General features: G+C 47.4%; 1 protein-coding gene across 8 annotated transcripts in view; it reads left to right on the top strand.

Moving 5' to 3' along the window:
• Positions 1 to 18843, top strand: part of ATP6V0A1 (ATPase H+ transporting V0 subunit a1) — a 359698-nt gene that overhangs the window by 195322 nt on the left and 145533 nt on the right. For all 8 annotated transcript variants that reach the window (XM_069634445.1, XM_069634444.1, XM_069634440.1 and 5 more), the window contains exon 14: positions 4913 to 5003. In XM_069634445.1, the coding sequence (XP_069490546.1) occupies positions 4913 to 5003 (91 nt within the window). The remainder of the gene's footprint in view (positions 1 to 4912; positions 5004 to 18843) is intronic.

Raw genomic sequence — 18843 nt, 5'->3', positions numbered from 1 at the left:
CAGCACCGAAACAGCTGTCCTAGACTTCAAAGTCAGGGGTGTACTGGTATATAGGGAACTCCGAAGATTTCCTGGTAGGCCTCTGTACCCCGGGCCACTTTTGCTTGGTAAAACATTTTATTTCCTAATATTTTCATAGGAAAAGGCTTGGGATTGCTGAAAATGTGTAATATGGGGCCACTTTAAGTATTATTTCCAGGGCCTTTTTCGTTCCCAGTCCACCCCTGCTCAAAGTGTAGCTCGAAAGCTAACGGAATTCAGGCAAGCTTGCTCTCCTGCTCCTCCTCGATCTATCTGCTGCCTTTGATCTTGTTGATCACAATATCCTCTGCCAACATCTCATTCCGAAGTCCACTTCTCTTCTGAAGTATCCTCCTGGATTAAGTACTTCCTGAGTGGTCACACATCTAAAGCATTCCTTTACGGCATACCCCAAGGATTCTGGACCCCTCCTACCTTCTACAACATCTACACTAAACCCCTGTTTGACCACTTTGACAATCTCAAAAGCCACTTCACTAACTTTGCTGATGAGACCCAGATACTCATTGCCCTCACAGGCAACCACTCCCATGACACCTGTATCATCAATCAGACTTGCAGTATCATTCAGAATTGGATGGCTATGCACCACCTCTTCCTCAAAGACGACAAAACGGGACTACTCTTTGTCGGACCTCCCCACGACCTAAAAAGTCTAGATCCTACTTATTTAGCCTTCATTATAGATATCAACACCATCCAAGTCTCCAAAGATATCAAAACACTTAGTCTGCTTAGACGCTGACCTCAACATGACCAACCATGTGAATGCCTTAGCATCAGCAGCTGCCTATACCACTAAACCCATTAATCTCAGCAGCCAATTCCTCACCCCTTGACAACTGCCTAACCCTTGCTAGAGCTTTCATAGGCAGCAAGCTAGACTATTGGAATGCCCTCTGTAAGGAACTCATGGTGGCAAAGGTAAAGACCGACTCTAGTGATCAAGGTTTAAGGGTGTTTAGTAAACTGTATAAAGGGGTTGGAAAAACACCTAATGCCAACCTAAATCTAAGATGGGAGCTAGCTACGACCATCAAATAATAATAAGGCAGCCCTAGTGCGTCTTGTCAAATAAAAAGGCCTATACTAAAACACCTATTGCCAGTCCTTGCAGCTAATTTAAAAAAGAGTGTGGGATAATGTTCACAAGAAAAGAAAGACATGTTCACAAATGATTAGTCAGGATGTTATAACCGGGGTCTCCCTTCCCCACGTTTTAGCACAGGACAAGGCAGGACTTTTGAGCACAGCACACTCCTTGGCCTCGCCAGCACAAGGTTTCAGTTCCTTCCAGCGATGCCAGGACCTTCTGGGGCCAAGTCTTTTCCGGCAAAGCCTCTTGCCTTAGAAGGCCTGCTGAACCATAAACAATAAACAAAATTCATTTGGCAATCTTTCACGCTATGCGACTGCCCTTCGCCCATTGGATCCCCCTCAGCCGGGCTCTGATCCTTCTTGCTACGTTAGCCTCTCTGTTGGGTTCACTACAGTCTTTCACTCAAAACATAGCACTCAACAGTCTCACTGTCTTTTTTCCAACAACTATTCATTGCAGGCATCCCTCCGCTGTGTTTACACTTGTCGCCATAATGTTCACGCCTATATCACTGTATACTCCCAATTTGTAGGCATCCCTCCATCTGATTCACATTTACCAATATCACAGTTCACTCAGTTTGATCACAATGCAGGATTTACTTCTCTTAGCTTTTCCCTTGGCATCCCTCTGTCGGGTTCACATAAACATTCTAACACAGTTCATGATTTCCTCTGTGTCAAAGACTGTCTAGTGTACGAGGGGTTTTGCTCCATGCTCGTAGGATCACCTTGACACTTCACACCAGCCTCTCCTAAGGCTTCTTGGTTTTTGTAGTGTCCACAAAACAACGCAACCCTAAAAGGGCTTCAGTCAAAGTCCTTAGAATGAGCGCCCCGTGACGCCTGACCACTCTGCTTCTGAACCTTTTCTAGGGTTTATTTATAGTTCAATTTCACAAGTTCATTGTTCAACAAGGTTGTTGCCTACAACCTTGGGCCCAGCACAGTTTCGTTTTACTATCTGTTTTCTCTGACTCACCGGCTGTGTTGAACTGTTGGAGTTTCTTGTCTCGGGCGTCAAGGACGGCACCACAGCGGCAAGCGCTTCTCCTAGCTTTGACTATCGGCGCAGGAGGGCCCTACCCCGTGTGCCGCTGACACCTGTCACACCACATTCCAGCTGCACTTCCCGGTTTTATGCTTTCCCGTTAGATGCGCGAAGCCTTCGGAGTTGCAAAGGGCAAGGGCAATTCCCTCTTCGTCATCCCTCCAGGTCTCTCCGCCTTTCTCCTCTGCTTGAACTGCTGGTCCGGAATAGCTGCTTCATCTTGCGTTCGGCCTTGCTCGAAGTGTGCTTTCGTGCTCTTCCTTTAACCCTGTGAGGAAGTTTAAGGGTCGTCAGGTGTGCATAGTTATTGTTAATTGCCTGACTCTGCCTGACCCTTGTGTTGGGACATGTCCGGTAAACGGCCCTAGTGTTGGTCTGTTGTCTGTCTCAGTGTAGGAAAGTGCTCGTGTTGGAAAAGGGAGTGGGGGGGGGGCAGAACCTCTGAGCATCCTACGAGGTAGGATGAGGAAAAGGTGTTATAAGAAAGGGGGTACCGCGTCACACCCATCAGTGTCCCATTTCCACTCCCCGAGGACCCCCCATTCATGTGATCCTCCTGCACTGGTCCACCCCCAGGAACTGGATCCAATAGCGATGGCCATGTCCTGGCCACCTGGATGACAGATCCCCGGGGACTAGCAAGTGAGACACCTTCTGGTTTCTCACACCTCTTTACAGGCACCTCGGCTAAGATCCTCTCAAAATTACAGTTGCTACAAAACTACGCCCTCTGAGCAGCTTTGGGGATACGATGCACAGCCCACATCACTCAAGCCAGATGCTCATTGGTTCCCCATCAAAGTTTGCATTGACTTCAAAACCTTTACATTCGCACATTGATGCATTTTTGCAACCGCCCCTCCTATCTCACCCACTGCCTTTTGTAGAGACCCATAGCACACCCACTCTGTTCCTCCTCCCTTCAGCTGATTACCCCCAGAGTCAACTGCAAAGGAGGTGGAGGAGCCAGCTTCATGTTCATCGCACCAATTCAGCCACGCTCTGGAACTCTCTCTCTCAGCAGCTATCAGAGACAAACCCTCCTACATGGTCTTCAGAAAACTCCTCAAAACCTGACTGTTTAACACATTTATTTTATTTATTTGTATTGTGCTTTTAGCCAGCGGGCATTGGGGCACGCAAACACATTCCCATGGAACGACAAAACATCAAAGAGACAGGGCAGAGAAGGTTATGTTGTGACTAGGAAAATAATGTATTTGAAAAGCCTGGTTTTTAAGGACTTTCTAAAAGTTCTTAATTCAGGTTCCCTGGCTACTGTGGTGGGCAGGGAGTTCCAACGTTTGGCAGCTTAAACTGGGAAGGTCCTTCGAAAGCCATTGTTGCGTTTGTGCCTTAGGCATGTGATATGTTTTTGTTTGCAGATCGTAGTGCTCCAGAGGGGTGGTACTGTGGGAGCAATGATTTGAGATAGTCAGGGGCAGCACTATACACACATTTGTGGACTAGGGTGCTGACCTTGAAGTCCATGCATTCCTGTATGGGAAGCCAATGCAAGTTTTATCTATGGACAGAGATGTGGTCCCGCCTGGGTATATTGTTGATAATGCGTACAGCATTGTTTTGTAGTATTTGGCACTTTATGTTGGTGTTGGAGGCTCCCAACAGTAGGGAGTTACAGTAGTCCAGCCTCAAAAATATAGTGACCCGGGCGATAGTTGCTCTATTGGCTTTAAAAATGTATGGGCCAATTTTCTTGAGGAGGCGGAGATGGTAGTTGTAGTTGTTAGTCAACTGATTGACATGACATGGATGTCTGAATTCAAGGAGGCCTCGAGCTGGATGCCTAAGGTTTTTACTTCATTCTGCACCCGGACGTTATTAGTTCTTATTGGAAAGCTTGAGTATCCAGGGCTCGAATACGACTAATCACACCACGTAACACTCTGACTTTGCTTATGGTACCTGATTGACCTGCTCATGCTACGTGAGTGACCTCTTGTACTTATTTTGGTTCACACGCCCTTGACACCCACGGGTTTGAGCGCTACACAAATGTAATAAATAAAATAAAAATATATTGATTTTGTAAACCTGAAATTATTTGTTTAAGTATTTTAGCATCTCTTCTTTTGTTTTTGACACTTATTTGATTTTTTTTTTACGTTGGGACTCCGCCCGTTCCTCAATAAACCCAGCTCATTCGAATTGTTTTTCTATGTTTTTACTTTTTAAAAGCATCAAACGTTGTTGGTACATAATTTGTATCATCATTGTCTAATCATATTTGTGTGGTAGCAAAGTTATAAGTCAAATGGATCCCTGCAGTTGGCTTTCCGACCATGTTAAAAAGAAACTAAAAAAACATTGTCGCCTTTTTTAGCAGCTCTTAGCCTTGTAATCCGACAAATGTTGTACAAACTTTCAGAATTTACAAGGAAATGTTGAATACAATAGTTTTCAAATTCCATTAAAGACCCATTTCTGTGGTTAGTGTTTACTGCTAAAGCTTGGGTAGATTGGTATCGCATGCACTTTCAGATAAACTGAAAGGTTGGTATCACGTGCACTTTCAGATAAACTGAGACACTAACTATACTTTTGTCGCCCAACAAGAAGATCTTTGTTTTAAAAGACCTGATTGTTTATAGTATTTTACAGCCACTTTGAACATGATCAGGCTACGTCCTTAAGCCAGGAATATCTCATGGCAGGTGTTTATGTGTAAATAGACTTATGTCATGTGTTTTGTGTCCACAGGGAGGATACTCTCAGCTCGAACTCTTTACTACAGTTGGATCCAAACATTACCGGCGTGTTCAATGGACCGTATCCTTTTGGCATTGATCCGGTAAGTGTGATTGTTTCATTTTTTAATGTTTTTTTAGAATTCCTTTTTTTTTTTTTTTACTCTTTTGTGTGAGCGGGCAGAAATAGATGGCAGCTCTTCGGCATTGTCCTAGTATTTGATAAATGAAAAACTGGCACCTGTTTGTGTGTGCATATTTCTAATATGTTAGTCTTCTGCTGTTGTTATTTTGTTCTTGCCTTTGTGCACTGGAATCAGCCTGATATAATAATGTGGCATTCCTTTCTAAGTGACTGGAAAGTCCTATTTCACTTCTAAATTGATCTCTCATTTTAAATATTGTTACTCTCTACATTAATAAAGGATATACCAGGGATTGTATTGACAAAGTAAACATCCTTCAATTCGACGCCTTCGAATGTCTATAATTGTGATGTTACAGATTTGTCAAATTGTGCCAAATGTGCCATATTTTAGCGCTTTCTGCTGCGGCTTGCAGACAGTATGTGCCCTAATATTTTGCCTAGTTACCAGTTTTTTTTATTTACTTTTTCAAAGTTTTGTACCACACATTACAAATGTGTACTAAGTTCTTTGAGGATTTACACAGAATGGCTTATGCACATATGCACTTGGAGATGAAGTTTCTTGAGTAACCATCTCCCGTGCAAGTATAATGTAGTTAGCTGTAATGATGTTTTAATAATAATTAAATAGCTGTAAGGTTGAAGAATTGATTTGTTATTACCAGAGCATAGAAGGAATTGCCGGCTATGCAAGGCACTCTGCATTGACTAATCCTAAAGCGTTAACACTCATATATATGTAAAACAAATTTGTTTGTTTGTGGGTTTGTATGTGACATTTATCTTGGGGACGTAACTCCACATGAACTGTGAGGTCATGAATTTTGCATGGAATATTCTTTATTTCATTGCTGAATTAATGCAACTATTTGTAGCTCGATAGGTCATCCCGTTCCCGAGACATTAACTTTTTTTTTTATTTTTCAACATTACGTTTTGTGGTGTTCTGTGCACCATCTACAGGTCATTTGTAGAAAGTGCTCATAATGCTTTGTGCTGAACTGGTCTTGTTTTTTTTTTCACATTTTTTTTTTTTGGATGAGCGAGTATCTTTTCATTGTGTTATACTAGAAATCAATTTTTCACCCAAAGTCTGGGCAGTCACCGGAAATCACCTACCTGTATCCCGATGGACCTGGGTTTTGGTAGTGAAAGATGTGCTCCGGTTTGCAGATTAATGGAATCTACCTGAAGTCCCTTCTGGGTCCCAGCTTGGACACTGACAGAACCCCAGGGAAACCCCAAAGGGAAAAAACCCTGCGAAGTGCTGCTGGGTTTCGTAGTTTCTGGATGCAGTTTTACCTTGACACGAATTGCAGGTCCGGTAGTAGTTTTCCTTTGCAATAAACTTGACATATGTTAATTTCACTAATTAATTGAACACCACATTTTTATTTACCTCCAAATTAAATTCTCATATGAATATCATATTTCTATGCTTAATCTGATTATTTGCAATGTTTTTGGCAGCGACAGTGGCCACCACTGCTAACAGCAGTGCAATTAATCAGAGTAAGCATACAAATATGATATTCATATGAGAATTGAAATCAGAGATAGATGAAAATTTGGTGTTCAATTAATTAGTGAAATTAACATGTATATCGTGTTTTACCTTTGTGGCAAACAACAATATTTGTTCATCTTTTTCGGTGCAAAATGAAAACAAAATCTGAGAATGGGCATCCGGGCGAAGCCGGGTATTTAGTTAAGAGATGAAATAGGCGCTGATAGAATATCTTGGTGTTTGGATTCAGGCATCCCTTTGGATTAAGGGACAGGGATTAAGGGACAGGTTGATTGGTGTAGCACTTCATACAGCCTACAAACCCAGATGTGTTGTCCTTTTTGTGTTTAGCTTTGAGTCACTACCTCTGCACTTTTCAACTTTTCTCTGAAGTCTGGGACTAGAGGCAATAGCTTCTTCTTTGATCATTGTGGTAGCAGTAGTTTCATTATTGGGTTTCAGCCTGGACACAAAATATGAATTATCCATCGGTTTATGGTCATAATCTCGAAAAAAGAAATCTCGAAAAAAAGTCAAATTTTTTTTTGAAGTTTTTCGGTCTTTTTTTTTTTTGACCTTATTGTTAGTCGAGATTTATTTTCTCGATATTTCTCGATATTTTGACTGACCACCTTATCCATCAACGTAAATCGGGTCCACTGAATATGTCTCTTTGCCAGTGAACCCTTCCCTTAATTGCATGCTGTCGAGGATTCCCCATGGCTATTTTTAGGGTTGAGGTTTTGTTCTTCTGTTCTTCATGCTACACGGAATGTAAACAATTATATTTCTCTCCACCTATTACATTACACTCCATAGTAAGTGACCACTCCAGAATATGACTTTTATTGAGTTTCAGGTTTGCAGTCATAGCCATACTTTGGCCCAGCATTTTTGTGAGCCTGGCAAGTGCCAGGTTTCCCTACGTTGACTATGCAAAGGTGTCAAGACGATCTAACTGACCTATTGGACAAAGGTCCTCAATATCACCCTATATTACAATTCCATTTGGCACTTCAAAAAAGGGTTGCAGCAAACTGGGAGGTTTCAGAGTCCAGCCCTGCTGTAAACAAAAATGTGACAAAAAAATATGGGCCATCCAGTAGCAACACTGGCTACTTGTCAATACATCCAACTCAGGAAAGCCTAGTAGTACAAGCTGCTACCTCTGCCTCCAAGCAAGCTGCGTACCCAACCATACCCCTTGATAGGGTTCATAAGCACATTGACTTTTGGGCAAAACAGTATTTTTTTGCTAGCAGCATGGTTTTAAAGTCTGCTCATTCTATCTACATGTGCCCTTGCAAAGTTCACATTCACCCTGTGGGACTGCATATCGATGGCGGCTGATCACATCCCTGAAGGTGATGATAGAGATCGCTTCATGAACCTGAAGGTGGATGGCAAGGAGGCCATGTGCGAGTCTCTGCAATCCGGTCTGGACACTGCTGACCGTGTCAGCAGCGCCCTGGTGACGAGCACCGTCATACGCAGATTTGCGTGGTTGAGCACATCTGGATTTGCACCTGATGTGCAATCCAGACTCCTTAACATGCCCTTTGATGGCTCCCATTTATTTGGTAATGAGGCTAACGAAAGCCTTGAAAAGCTGCAGACCTCAAGGCGGCAGCCAAGTCCTTAGGTGCCGCCATCAGGCAGGTACAGCCTTTTCACCCTAGCAGATCTTCTTGGAGTGTTATTTCCTTTCGCTACTACTCCTCAGTTAGAAGAGCAAGAGAACAGGCTGGTCAAAGAGGACAAAGTAGATTCCCTCAGGTGAACAAGGGAGAAGTGCAAGACCCATTAGCAGTGACTTTACCATCAGCTGATGCTTCAGCCGCCTCAAAACCAATCTGAGGTCTTCTCTCACGACACCCTGGTGGGAGACAGACTTGCCACTGCATCTGAAATCATGGCAAGGTATTACTTTGGATGCATGGGCACTGGAAACAGTAGCCCAGGGCTACTGCCTCCCCTTTATACAGAGACCTCTGGATCATCCACCGGGAAGCCATTCGCTAAATGTTTCAGATCCATTCCTGTTGCAGGAAATTTTGACCCTGCTAGAGACAGGTGCTATAGAACCAGTACCTGTGATGGAGAGGAACAGAGGATGGTATTCTCTCTATTTCCTAATCCCCAAGAAGGACGGAGGACTGAGGCCTATCTTGGACTTGAGATACTTGAACAAGTTCCTCAGGAAGGACAAGTTCAAGATGCTCACACTTTTGCAGATCCTTCAGCTCCAGGATCCGATGGTGTCATTGGACCTTCAGGATGCATACTTTCATGCGCCAATCCATCACAAGCACAGGAAGTACCTCAGGTTTGCCGTTGGCGGTTCTCATTGTCCGTTTTGAGTTCTGCCATTCGGGCTGACCTCCGCCCAAGGGTTTTTCACCAAGTTGATGGCGGTGGTGGCAGCAAGTGTCGGAGAGGGGGGGGGGGATTCACGTCTAGACCTACCTGGATGATTGTTTGATCAGGGCAGGTTCATCAGAACAGGCCCAGGAACTTCTCGCTATCACCTGCCACTTCCTCCACAGACTGGGCTTCTCCCTCAATTACAAGTAGTCCCACATGATACCATCTCAAAGACTGCAGTTAATTGGAGCGGTCCTGGATGCATCCTTGGGAAAAGCCTTGCCACCCGAGGTGAGGGCTCAACACGGTGCGCAGCGTCTTCCAGCCTTCGACTTTTTGAGGTTGCTTGGCCTCATGGCATCCTGCATTTTTCTTGTGCCGGAGGCTCTCCTGAAAATGCGATCTCTTCAATGGGCTCTCAGGACTCAAAGTCCCAATTATCAGGCCGGATGTCAGACCTCCTTCAGGTTCCGAGCAGAATCGCACAGAACCTTCTGTGGTGGACCTGCAAGGACAACCTTCTGAAAGGAGAACCTTTTTGGCAGCCATTGCCGGACGCCTCACTCACGGGGTGGGGAGCCCATGCCAACGATCTGACAACCGGCGGTCATTGGTCTCCATCGGAGTCCAAACTACACATCAACCTTTTGAAGCTGAGGGTATTCGAACTAGCGCTGAAGGCCTTTCTGCCCTCTGTGCGGGGGAAGAATGTCCTGATAATGACGGACAACACAGTAGGCATGTACTACCTCAACAAGGGAGGAGGCGTATGGTCACTACCACTGTGCTGAGAAGCAATGCAGCTCTGGTTCTGAGCATTTCAAGAGGAATCTCTATCGGTAGTTCACCTAGATGGAGAGGAGAACATAGCGGTGGATGCTCTGAGCAAGTAGAGCATAGTCTCCCACGAGTGGGATCTAGCTCAGGAAGTCCTTCAAGAGATCTTTGCTCTTTGGGGAACCCCTTAAGTGGATCTGTGCGCGACCATTGTCAACCGGAAGTGCAAACTGTTTTCCTCCTGGGAATTTCCTCCAGGAGGAGCTCTAGGGGACGCGCTCTTAGTGGACTGGGAGTTTCCACTCTTGTATGCGTTTCCTTCAGTCCCCGTCATTCCTCGCGTGATCATGAGGTTGAGAGGGTTTGGGAAATCCATGATCCTAATTGCCCCGGATTGGACCAGGAGGACGTGGGACATGTCCAGAAGGTCCAGGTACATCTGCCCTCCAATACGCCTTTGACAAAGAGAGGGCCTTCTCTTGCGAGAGGAGGGTCTGGTTCTCCATCCAGAGGTCAAGACAATTAGCTTTCAGCATTGGTTACTGAGAGGCTGAGGTAAGAGGATTGGGACCTCCCGGATGACATATTGGAGGTTTTGTTTTGGGCAAGAAGGCCAGAAACAGAATCCTTATACCACTGCCGTTGGAACAATTTCTGCAACTGGTGAAGGGAGAAAGATGTGGACCCTTTTCAATTCAATAGACCTACAGTGTTATCGTTTCTACTAAACTTTGCAAATCTGGACCTCCAAATTGGAACAATCAAAGGTTATCTAGCAGCGCTTTCCATATTCAAGGGTACCTCGTAAGGCATCCTTCTTCAAAATACCCTTACTAATTCAATTTATTAAAGGACTCAGAAATATTTTTCCTCCTACACCATTCCAAATGCCAACTTGGGACCCTAACATGGTTTTAAAGTTTTTGATGTGCGCTCCTTTTGAGACCCTCTATTCCTGCCCTTTAAAACTGCTAACTTACAAAACTATGGACATTTTTGTCCTTCACTTTTTACGCTGGGTACCGCATGCGGCCGTATTCCCGCCCTCCTGAGCTCCGCCTCGCACTTCAGTCCTTTTCCCAGCACTGTCGGGACTGGACGCACTTGCATCTTTGAGAGTTTTTTGTCCCCCTTTGTCCTTCTCTCCTGCTCCGGTTCTGCGGTTGCTTAGTCCTCTGTCTATGCCGGAGCGTCTGGGATTTGTGTCCTGTTCTTCGTGCGAACGTAGCTTCACTAGGGTGGATCCCCATTCTCGCTGCTTGGAGTGTCTCGGGCCGAACCACCACTGGGATTTGTGCTTCTACTGCAATTCCGTCTCTGTCCGGGCACTCCAGGGCCGTCTTCTTCGGTGGGAGGACGTTTTCCAGTGCGTTCCTCCACCTCATCTTCAGCTTTTCTTCGATGAAAAGAAGAGACGCCTGGTAAGTGCCTTACTTTTTAGGGCGCCCGGCCAGGGGACTCCTTTCCAGGGTCTTCTCGGTCCGGGAGGGGCTCTAGTAGCTCTACCACCAGGACTTCTCCTGAGGTGGCTTGCAGGCCTAATAGGCGTACCAGAGTTTTCTGCAAGGGTTCCCACAAGGGGCCTGCCAAGACCGGAACACGTTCCGAGGTTCACCTGTTGGGTGTTAAACGTTGGCCGAGTTCGTCTGAGGCTTTGGACTCCGGGGTTCGCTCCGAGGTCTCCGTTTCTGGAGTTTTCCATACAGACACCGAGGTACGCCCTGAGGCTTTCTGTACCCAGCCACGGTTTGAGGCCCCTCACGAGGGTGCTATACATACCGGGACGAAACCCGAGGTTCCTCTACTTGAGGCTAAGGTCTGTACCGACACACCGAGAGACCTGCTCCTAAGGTCTTGTCTGCTTGTCTGTAAGGGTCATTCCTCAGTTTTCCCACGCTCATCGCAGTGATACCGGTTCTGTCGAGGGGCAAAGAGGGCGGTCATGCACCGTAGCGCCTCTGTTTCCAGCTCTGCCGAGGTTCCTCCCTTGGAGGCTAATGTTGGGGCCACCTCTAAGATGTCAAGCAAACATCCGAGACCCCTCAGTACCGGCTCGGCCAAGGAGCCTTGTGTCAAAGCTAAATTGTTACTTAAGCCCCCTGACCAGCCTGTGGAGACAATTGCCTCAGCTGTACATGTGACCAAGTTCTCTTCAGGCATCGACAAAATGGTGGCCCCCCCTCATGGTTCACGGTGGCCATTTTGGATCCTTCCCTTACACCTACGTTCTCGACGACGGGTGCTAGGAATCTTAGTTTTGGGGCTGAGCAGCCTTTTTCACCTTCGGTGGAATTAGAAATCCATTCTGTCCTTATGATTGGCATGCTCGGATGCTGCTGCCACATACCGTCTCGCTTCCTCCTACTTCTTCTCCGGTGATCTACGTGGACCTGATTGGTGGTGGGCCTTCCTGGCAACCCTCCTCAGTGCGCTTGTGGGGGTACGCCCCTTATGAGAGGGCTTTGCCTACCCCAGTGCCTAAACCTTCATCAGAGGATGTGTTTTTCGGGAAACTTCAGAGGCTCATGAATTCTGACCCGATGAAAGAGTACTTTAAGGGTCTTTTCAAGAAAATGTACCCTGAACCTTCTGGCGCCTCCTTCCACTCCAGTGGCTCCGCCAGTCGTACCACCTCTCCCTATTGGTAGGCCTCCAGCTCTTCCTCCCCTGCCCCCGTTGTCTCCCGTAGAGAAGACACTGGCGGATAGGGATAGCACTTTAAAACCTGCGGCGGCCCAGCGGTCTGCCGCCAATCCTCTGGATGACCTCAGGCAGATCAGGATGGCGATGAGCAGCCCCGCTCGTCAGAGCATTCCATGACCGGGTTCTGGATATGATGGCCCTCCTCGACATTTCAGTACATGAGGCTGCGCAGAAAGGGGTGCTTTCGGGAGCCTTCACCTTGTCACCACAAGAGTGCACTGGCCTGTTCTACCGAAGGACATTTTGGCTGGGGCCCGTAATGTCTGTGATAAACCCCAAAGCAAAAACAAAGAGGTGATGGCTGGAAGGTTTACAATGAATCTTAACCACTGGCATTGCTCTGGGCAACCCTCCAGACCACCGTTCTTCGCCTGCCAAGCCATTACAGAAGGGGAAAGACCATATGCAAATCAGGCTTGGCCCCACCCCAAAAGGGGCAGTCCAGCCTGAACTGCTAGGCCACATCCCTTCCGCACGAGACCACAAGCATCCCCAAACATGTTTCGCCCTTGTTGGGGCTCATCAGTGAGGAGTAGCTTGGGTCTCTAGGCCCAGCAGGCATGGGACCCACGTCTGGGCATACCCGTCCCACTCGGGGTGACAAAGCAAAAACAAAGAGGTGATGGCTGGAAGGTTTAGAATGAATCTTAACCACTGGCATTGCTCTGGGCAACCCTCCAGACCACCGTTCTTCGCCTGCCAAGCCATTACAGAAGGGGAAAGACCATATGCAAATCAGGCTTGGCCCCACCCCAAAAGGGGCAGTCCAGCCTGAACTGCTAGGCCACATCCCTTCCGCACGAGACCACAAGCATCCCCAAACATGTTTCGCCCTTGTTGGGGCTCATCAGTGAGGAGTAGCTTGACCTAGCAGTTCGGGCTGGACTGCCCCTTTTGGGGTGGGGCTAAGCCTGGTTTGCATATCGTCTTTCCCCTTCTGTAATGGCTTGGCAGGCGAAGAACGATGGCCTGGAGGGTTGCCCAGAGCAATGCCAGAGGTTAAGATTCATTCTAAACCTTCCAGACATCACCTCTTTGTTTTTACTATGGCACCCCGAGTGCGACGGGTATGCCCAGACGTGGGTCCCGTGCCTGCTGGGCCTACAGACCCAAGCTACTTCTCACTGATGAGGCCCAACAAGGCCGAAACATGTTTGGGGATGCTTGTGGTCTCGTGCAGAAGGGATGTGACCTAGCAGTTCGGGCTGGACTGCCCCTTTTGGGGTGGGGCTAAGCCTGGTTTGCATATCGTCTTTCCCCTTCTGTAATGGCTTGGCAGGCGAAGAACGATGGCCTGGAGGGTTGCCCAGAGCAATGCCAGAGGTTAAGATTCATTCTAAACCTTCCAGACATCACCTCTTTGTTTTTTGTGATAAACCCCATACCGGGCTGCATATTAATAAGAAAATCGATGCCCGTTACCGGCTTCACACTTCCGAGGAGATAGCCTTGGCGTCTTGTCCGCTGCCTTCTTCGACAGTGGTAGCTGCGGCCACGCTTCAATCCAAGCCGGCCTCTGCGACCTCTACAGCTGTGGCTCAGATTCTCTCCAGGGAAGGCTGGACTCCTTGGGCAAGAAAGTCTTTGCTTGGCGAAGTTGCAGTGCTGAATTAGCAAATACAAAGCTGATCCTGGCGGCAGCTAATATGAAGCTGTGGAGGGAATTGGCTCATTTCCAGGTGTGCATTCCTTCGGATAGGCTAGACGACTTAAAGGCCGGTTTGTCGGATGCTAGAGTGTTGGCACAGGCTGTCCTGGAAGCTGCTGCACACCATGTGGATACTTCAGCTCGAGGCCTGATGGTATGAATTGACACCTCCCGCCAGGCGTGGCTCCATGCGACAAGGTTTTCGAAGGAGGTGCAAGATAAAGTTCTGGACCTTCCCCTCGACGGAAAGGAGTGGTTTCATTCTTCTACAGATGACGAACTCACTAAGACCAAGGCGAGTACCCAAATCGCCAAATACTTGTCAGTCCTGGCAAAGGTCCCAGCTAATGCCCCTTAACCCAGAGGTCGGGGTCTGTCTCAATCTTTTTCTGGCTTCAAAGGGTTTCAGGACCGCCGGGCGCCCAGAACTGACCCTCTGGTTGGTGGCACCCATCGAAACCAACAACGTGGTCGGTTTTTCTCTCTGCCTTCAGCCTCCTCCCCAGGAGCAGTCTGTCTCCCGGCTCTGGTGGGAGGATGAATCTCGTCTCATCTGGAGGTATGGCGGACCATCACTGACGATCGGAGGGTTTTGTCCATCGGTCGGGCGGGCTTTCCCTTGCCCTCACTCTTCAATCCTCCCCTCCAACAGATCGGGACATCCTCCCTCAGAGCCGGGGTTCAGAAGCTTCTAGACCTCAGGGCAGTGGAACCTGTTCCCCTCAGGGAGCAAGGGGATGGCTTCTACTCTCGACTCTTCAGTGCCCAAACCCAACCCGGCTGGCCTGCGCACCATCCTCGACCTTTCCCAGTTCAATATTTCTCTCCCCCAAGAGAAATTCAAGATGATCACACCCTGCCAAATAAAGTCCTCTCTTCGGAAGGGCGACTGGCTCAGTGTTGTGGACCTTCAGGACGCGTAGATGCACATCCTGTTATGGGCGCCGCATCGAAAGTACCTGCGGTTCTCCTTGGGAGTGGAGCATTTCCAGTTCCGGGTGCTCCCTTTTTGGTCTCAGCTCGGCGCTGCGTGTCTTAACGAAGATGTCAGTCATTGCAGCTTACCTTCGGCTACGGCGTTCAAGTGTATCCATATTTGGACGGTTGGCTCCTACGCAGCCCTTGTTCACAGACTGCATTGAGCAATCTCTAGTCTCTCCTTGAGCTCTTGTTCCACCTCAGGCTTTCGGTGAACTGGCGGAAATCTTCATGACGGTTCCCCAAGACCAGATCTTCCTGGGTTTTCGTTGGAACACGACCGACTCCAGGGTGTATTTGACGGACAGCATTGCGGATCTATTCGCCACGTGTCAGCTCTTCATCCAATCAGAGCACATGACAGCTTGGCGGTTCCAGAGGCTTCGGGGCCTCATGGCTTCGTGCGTACTTGCTCTTCCTCTTGCTCATCTCAAAATGAGGCGTACTCCGCTGGCTCTTCGGAGCTCTTGGTCTCAGGCTTCGAACTCAGATTCCAAGATGATCCCAGTTCCTTCCTGCATGATGGTGGTCCTCGACCAGCAATCTCACGGTGGGGGCCTCTTTTCAGCAGCCCTGCCCACAAGTGACGATTACCACGGACTCCACCCTCCTAGGGTGGGGAGCAACTCTGGGTCATCTCCAGGTTTTCGATCTATGGACACCGCAGGACAGGCAGTTTCATATACATTATTTGGAACTCCTGGCTGTTTTTTCTGGGGCTGAAAGCATTCCAGCCATCCATCACGAACCGGGTGGTCCACGTCTGCACAGACAACTCGGTATCCATGTTTTACACCAACAAGCAGGGTAGTACCAAGTCACTACCCCTTGTGGACCTTGCCATTCAAATGTGTGAATGGGCCATCCAGCATTGCATTTGGCTGCTGGCGGTGCACATTCTGGGGCAAATCAATGTGACGGCAGACTCAGCCGGCAGACAGCGGCCAGCTACGAGTGGGAACTGATCTTTGAAGTCCTCTCCAACATCTTTCGCCAATGGGGCACTCCAGAAGGGGACCTTTTTGCGACTGCCACAAAAAGTAAACTTCCTCTTTGTGCATCCAGGAACGGTCTCAGGGCCTCTTCTTTAGGGGATGCTCTCGAGATCCTATGCCACAACCTGAAGGCATATGCCTTCCCGCCTCTTCCTCTGATTCACTGGTCATTCTGCAAGCTCAGGAATGCTTTGAATTGCATTCTCCTGTTCATAGCTCCTTGGTGGCCAGCCATATTCTGGTTTTAGGAACATCAGCATCTGTCGATTTGTCCTCTGATCAGACTGCCGCTGATTCCCAACCTGCTTCACCAGTGCAATCCGCAGATGTGGGTTTGTGGTCATTCCATCGAATTTTTACCATCGAATGACCGTGCCATCTAAAAAAAAAATGCATCGAAAAGAATTAACATCGAATGCATGTTTTTACCTTTTTTTTTTAAAAAAAAAATATTTTTTTAAATGGGTTGTCCCCCCCTCTAAACCTCCTGTCTTTTAACCTTTAAAACCCATTATGAATAACACTAGACCCTTTAACTTGATAGAACATGCATTCGATGGTAATGCTTTAGATGAAATGACCAGATACCGCAGATGTGGCACCCCTCCCCACAACCATTCAGCTTGGCAGCCTGGTGCCCAAGTTCAAATCCGTAGCGCAGTTTAACCTGTCTGAAGACAATATGTGCATTATACAAGCGGCCAGGAAGCCTTCTACAAGCTCTCAGTATAGGGGCAAGTGGCTTCGGTTTTGTCACTGGTGTCTAGCTAAACAATTAGACCCCAGACATGCTACGATAGACACTGTCCTTTCGTTCATTTCTCATCTGGCTGCTTCGGCATCCATGTCCTCTCCTGTAGGAATTACTTGTCGCCATTTGCCGCCTAACTATCCACTGATGCCTGTTCCTTTTCTTTGACAAATCCCATAATTAAAAGGCATTTCACAGGTTTATTACATCTTTTTCCACCTGCACGCAATCCTCACCCAAAGTGGGATTTAAATGTGGTTTTGACCGCCTCATGCCATAAGCCATTTGAGCCTATGGCTACAACGGATCTGAAGTACCTTTCTTGGAAGGTTGCCTTTTTGATTGCAGTGACTTCTGCAAGGCGTGTAAGCGAGATTCAAACCTTGCCGGTGGAACATCTGTTCCTTACCTTTCATAAGGATAAGGTTGTGCTCCGCACGCCTTCTTTCCTTCCTAAAGTGGTGACTGATTTTCATTAGAATCAGTCTATATCATTACCTGTTTTTTTTCCCGAACACGCCCTCGGACGCTGAGAGAGTATTACACAATCTAGATGTCAGACGAGCTCTGAAGTTCTCTCTGGCCAGAGCAACTGAACTCGGGGGCTCCTCCCAACTCTGTTACGTTCGGAGACCTAAAAGGGAAACCCACTTCAAAAGCTACTATCTCCCGATGGATTGCCTCCTGTATCTCAGAGGCCTATACCATTCAGGGCCTTCAACCTCTGAAGGGTATTCATGCCCATCTTGTATGTGTCAAAGCGGCTGCTGTTGCCTTCCAAAAGTATGTTCTCTGGGATACCATTGCCAAGGGAGCTACGTGGGCCTCCCCATCAGCTTTTTGTAAGCATTACTACTTGGACCTGAGCTCCAGGGCCGATGCTCAATTCGGTCAGGCTGTCATTAAAAACCTTTTTCAGTAATGAGTTTCCATCCACCCGTATTCCTGTGAATAGTGCTTTGGAATCTCCCACAAATATGGAGGAAAGGAGACGGGAAGTAGGAGTATAACAAAGTTACTCACCGTAGTGACTACCTTACTCCCCGCCCGCCATCCCCTCTAATAAGTATGCTCTGTTATTGCTTAATTGGTCACAGACCTGGCAATGGAAAAGGACTGAAGAGTGATGGGTGGGGCGGAGCTCAGGAGGGCGGGGTTACAGCTGTGTGCGGTACCCCGCGTAAAATGAGAAGGACAAACATTTTCAATTTTTGATGCTTTTTGGAAAAAAGTGTTTCAGTCCCATCCCAAAGGACAGAATGTCCCACAAGTATGGAGGAAAGGGGACTATGGACTAGGAGTAAAGTAGTCCCTATGGTGAGTAACTTTGTTATTGTTCTACGTAAGATTGTATCAGACTACCATTTAGCACAGAAAATTGTGCTTCCGGCCTTCAATCCTCCCCCTCATCCTGGCAAGGGAGAGGAAAGATTTCATAGACTCGATCTGAGGAAGGCTCTATACTTTTATGTTTAAAGGATGGCAAAGTTGCGACAGCATGCCAGCTTTTCATTGGTTGTACAGGACACAAACTAGGTCTGTCGTTTATCAAACGGACTCTATCCAGATGGATCCTACTGGCTATTTCGAAGTGCTACAGGCTAGTTGGCAAAGATCCCCCTGAAAGGTAAAGGGGTCATTCCACTAGGGACAGGGCAACTTCCTCTGCCTTTCAGAGGGGAGTTTTGATAAAGGACATCTGCAAGGCAGCCACCTGGTCTACCTTCCACACGGTCACAAAACATTATTGTTTAAGACGCCTCTAACAATGAAGGAAAATTTGGGAAGGCAGTTCTATGCTCCATTCTGAACAAACATCAACTCTCAAATTGTTACTCCCTCCTTCAAAGGAACCTAATACTGCTTTGGGAGTCTATCATAAAATGAGGAATACGTGGAAGGACACAATCCATTTGAAGAACAAGTTACTTACCCCGGGTAACGTTTTTTCGACTGGATGTTACTCCCACATATTCCTCATCGCCCTCCCAACCTACCCTGCATGAATGCCGTTTAGACTATGTGCTCTTCTAAGGTCTGAGAATTTAAAGCCACTTATCAAGGCTGGTAATT

This window comes from Ambystoma mexicanum, chromosome 13, assembly GCF_040938575.1.
Source record: "Ambystoma mexicanum isolate Mex_15411 chromosome 13, UKY_AmexF1_1, whole genome shotgun sequence".
In the NCBI taxonomy this organism is placed as follows: domain Eukaryota; kingdom Metazoa; phylum Chordata; class Amphibia; order Caudata; family Ambystomatidae; genus Ambystoma; species Ambystoma mexicanum.
This window is presented reverse-complemented; position numbering and strand designations above follow the sequence as displayed.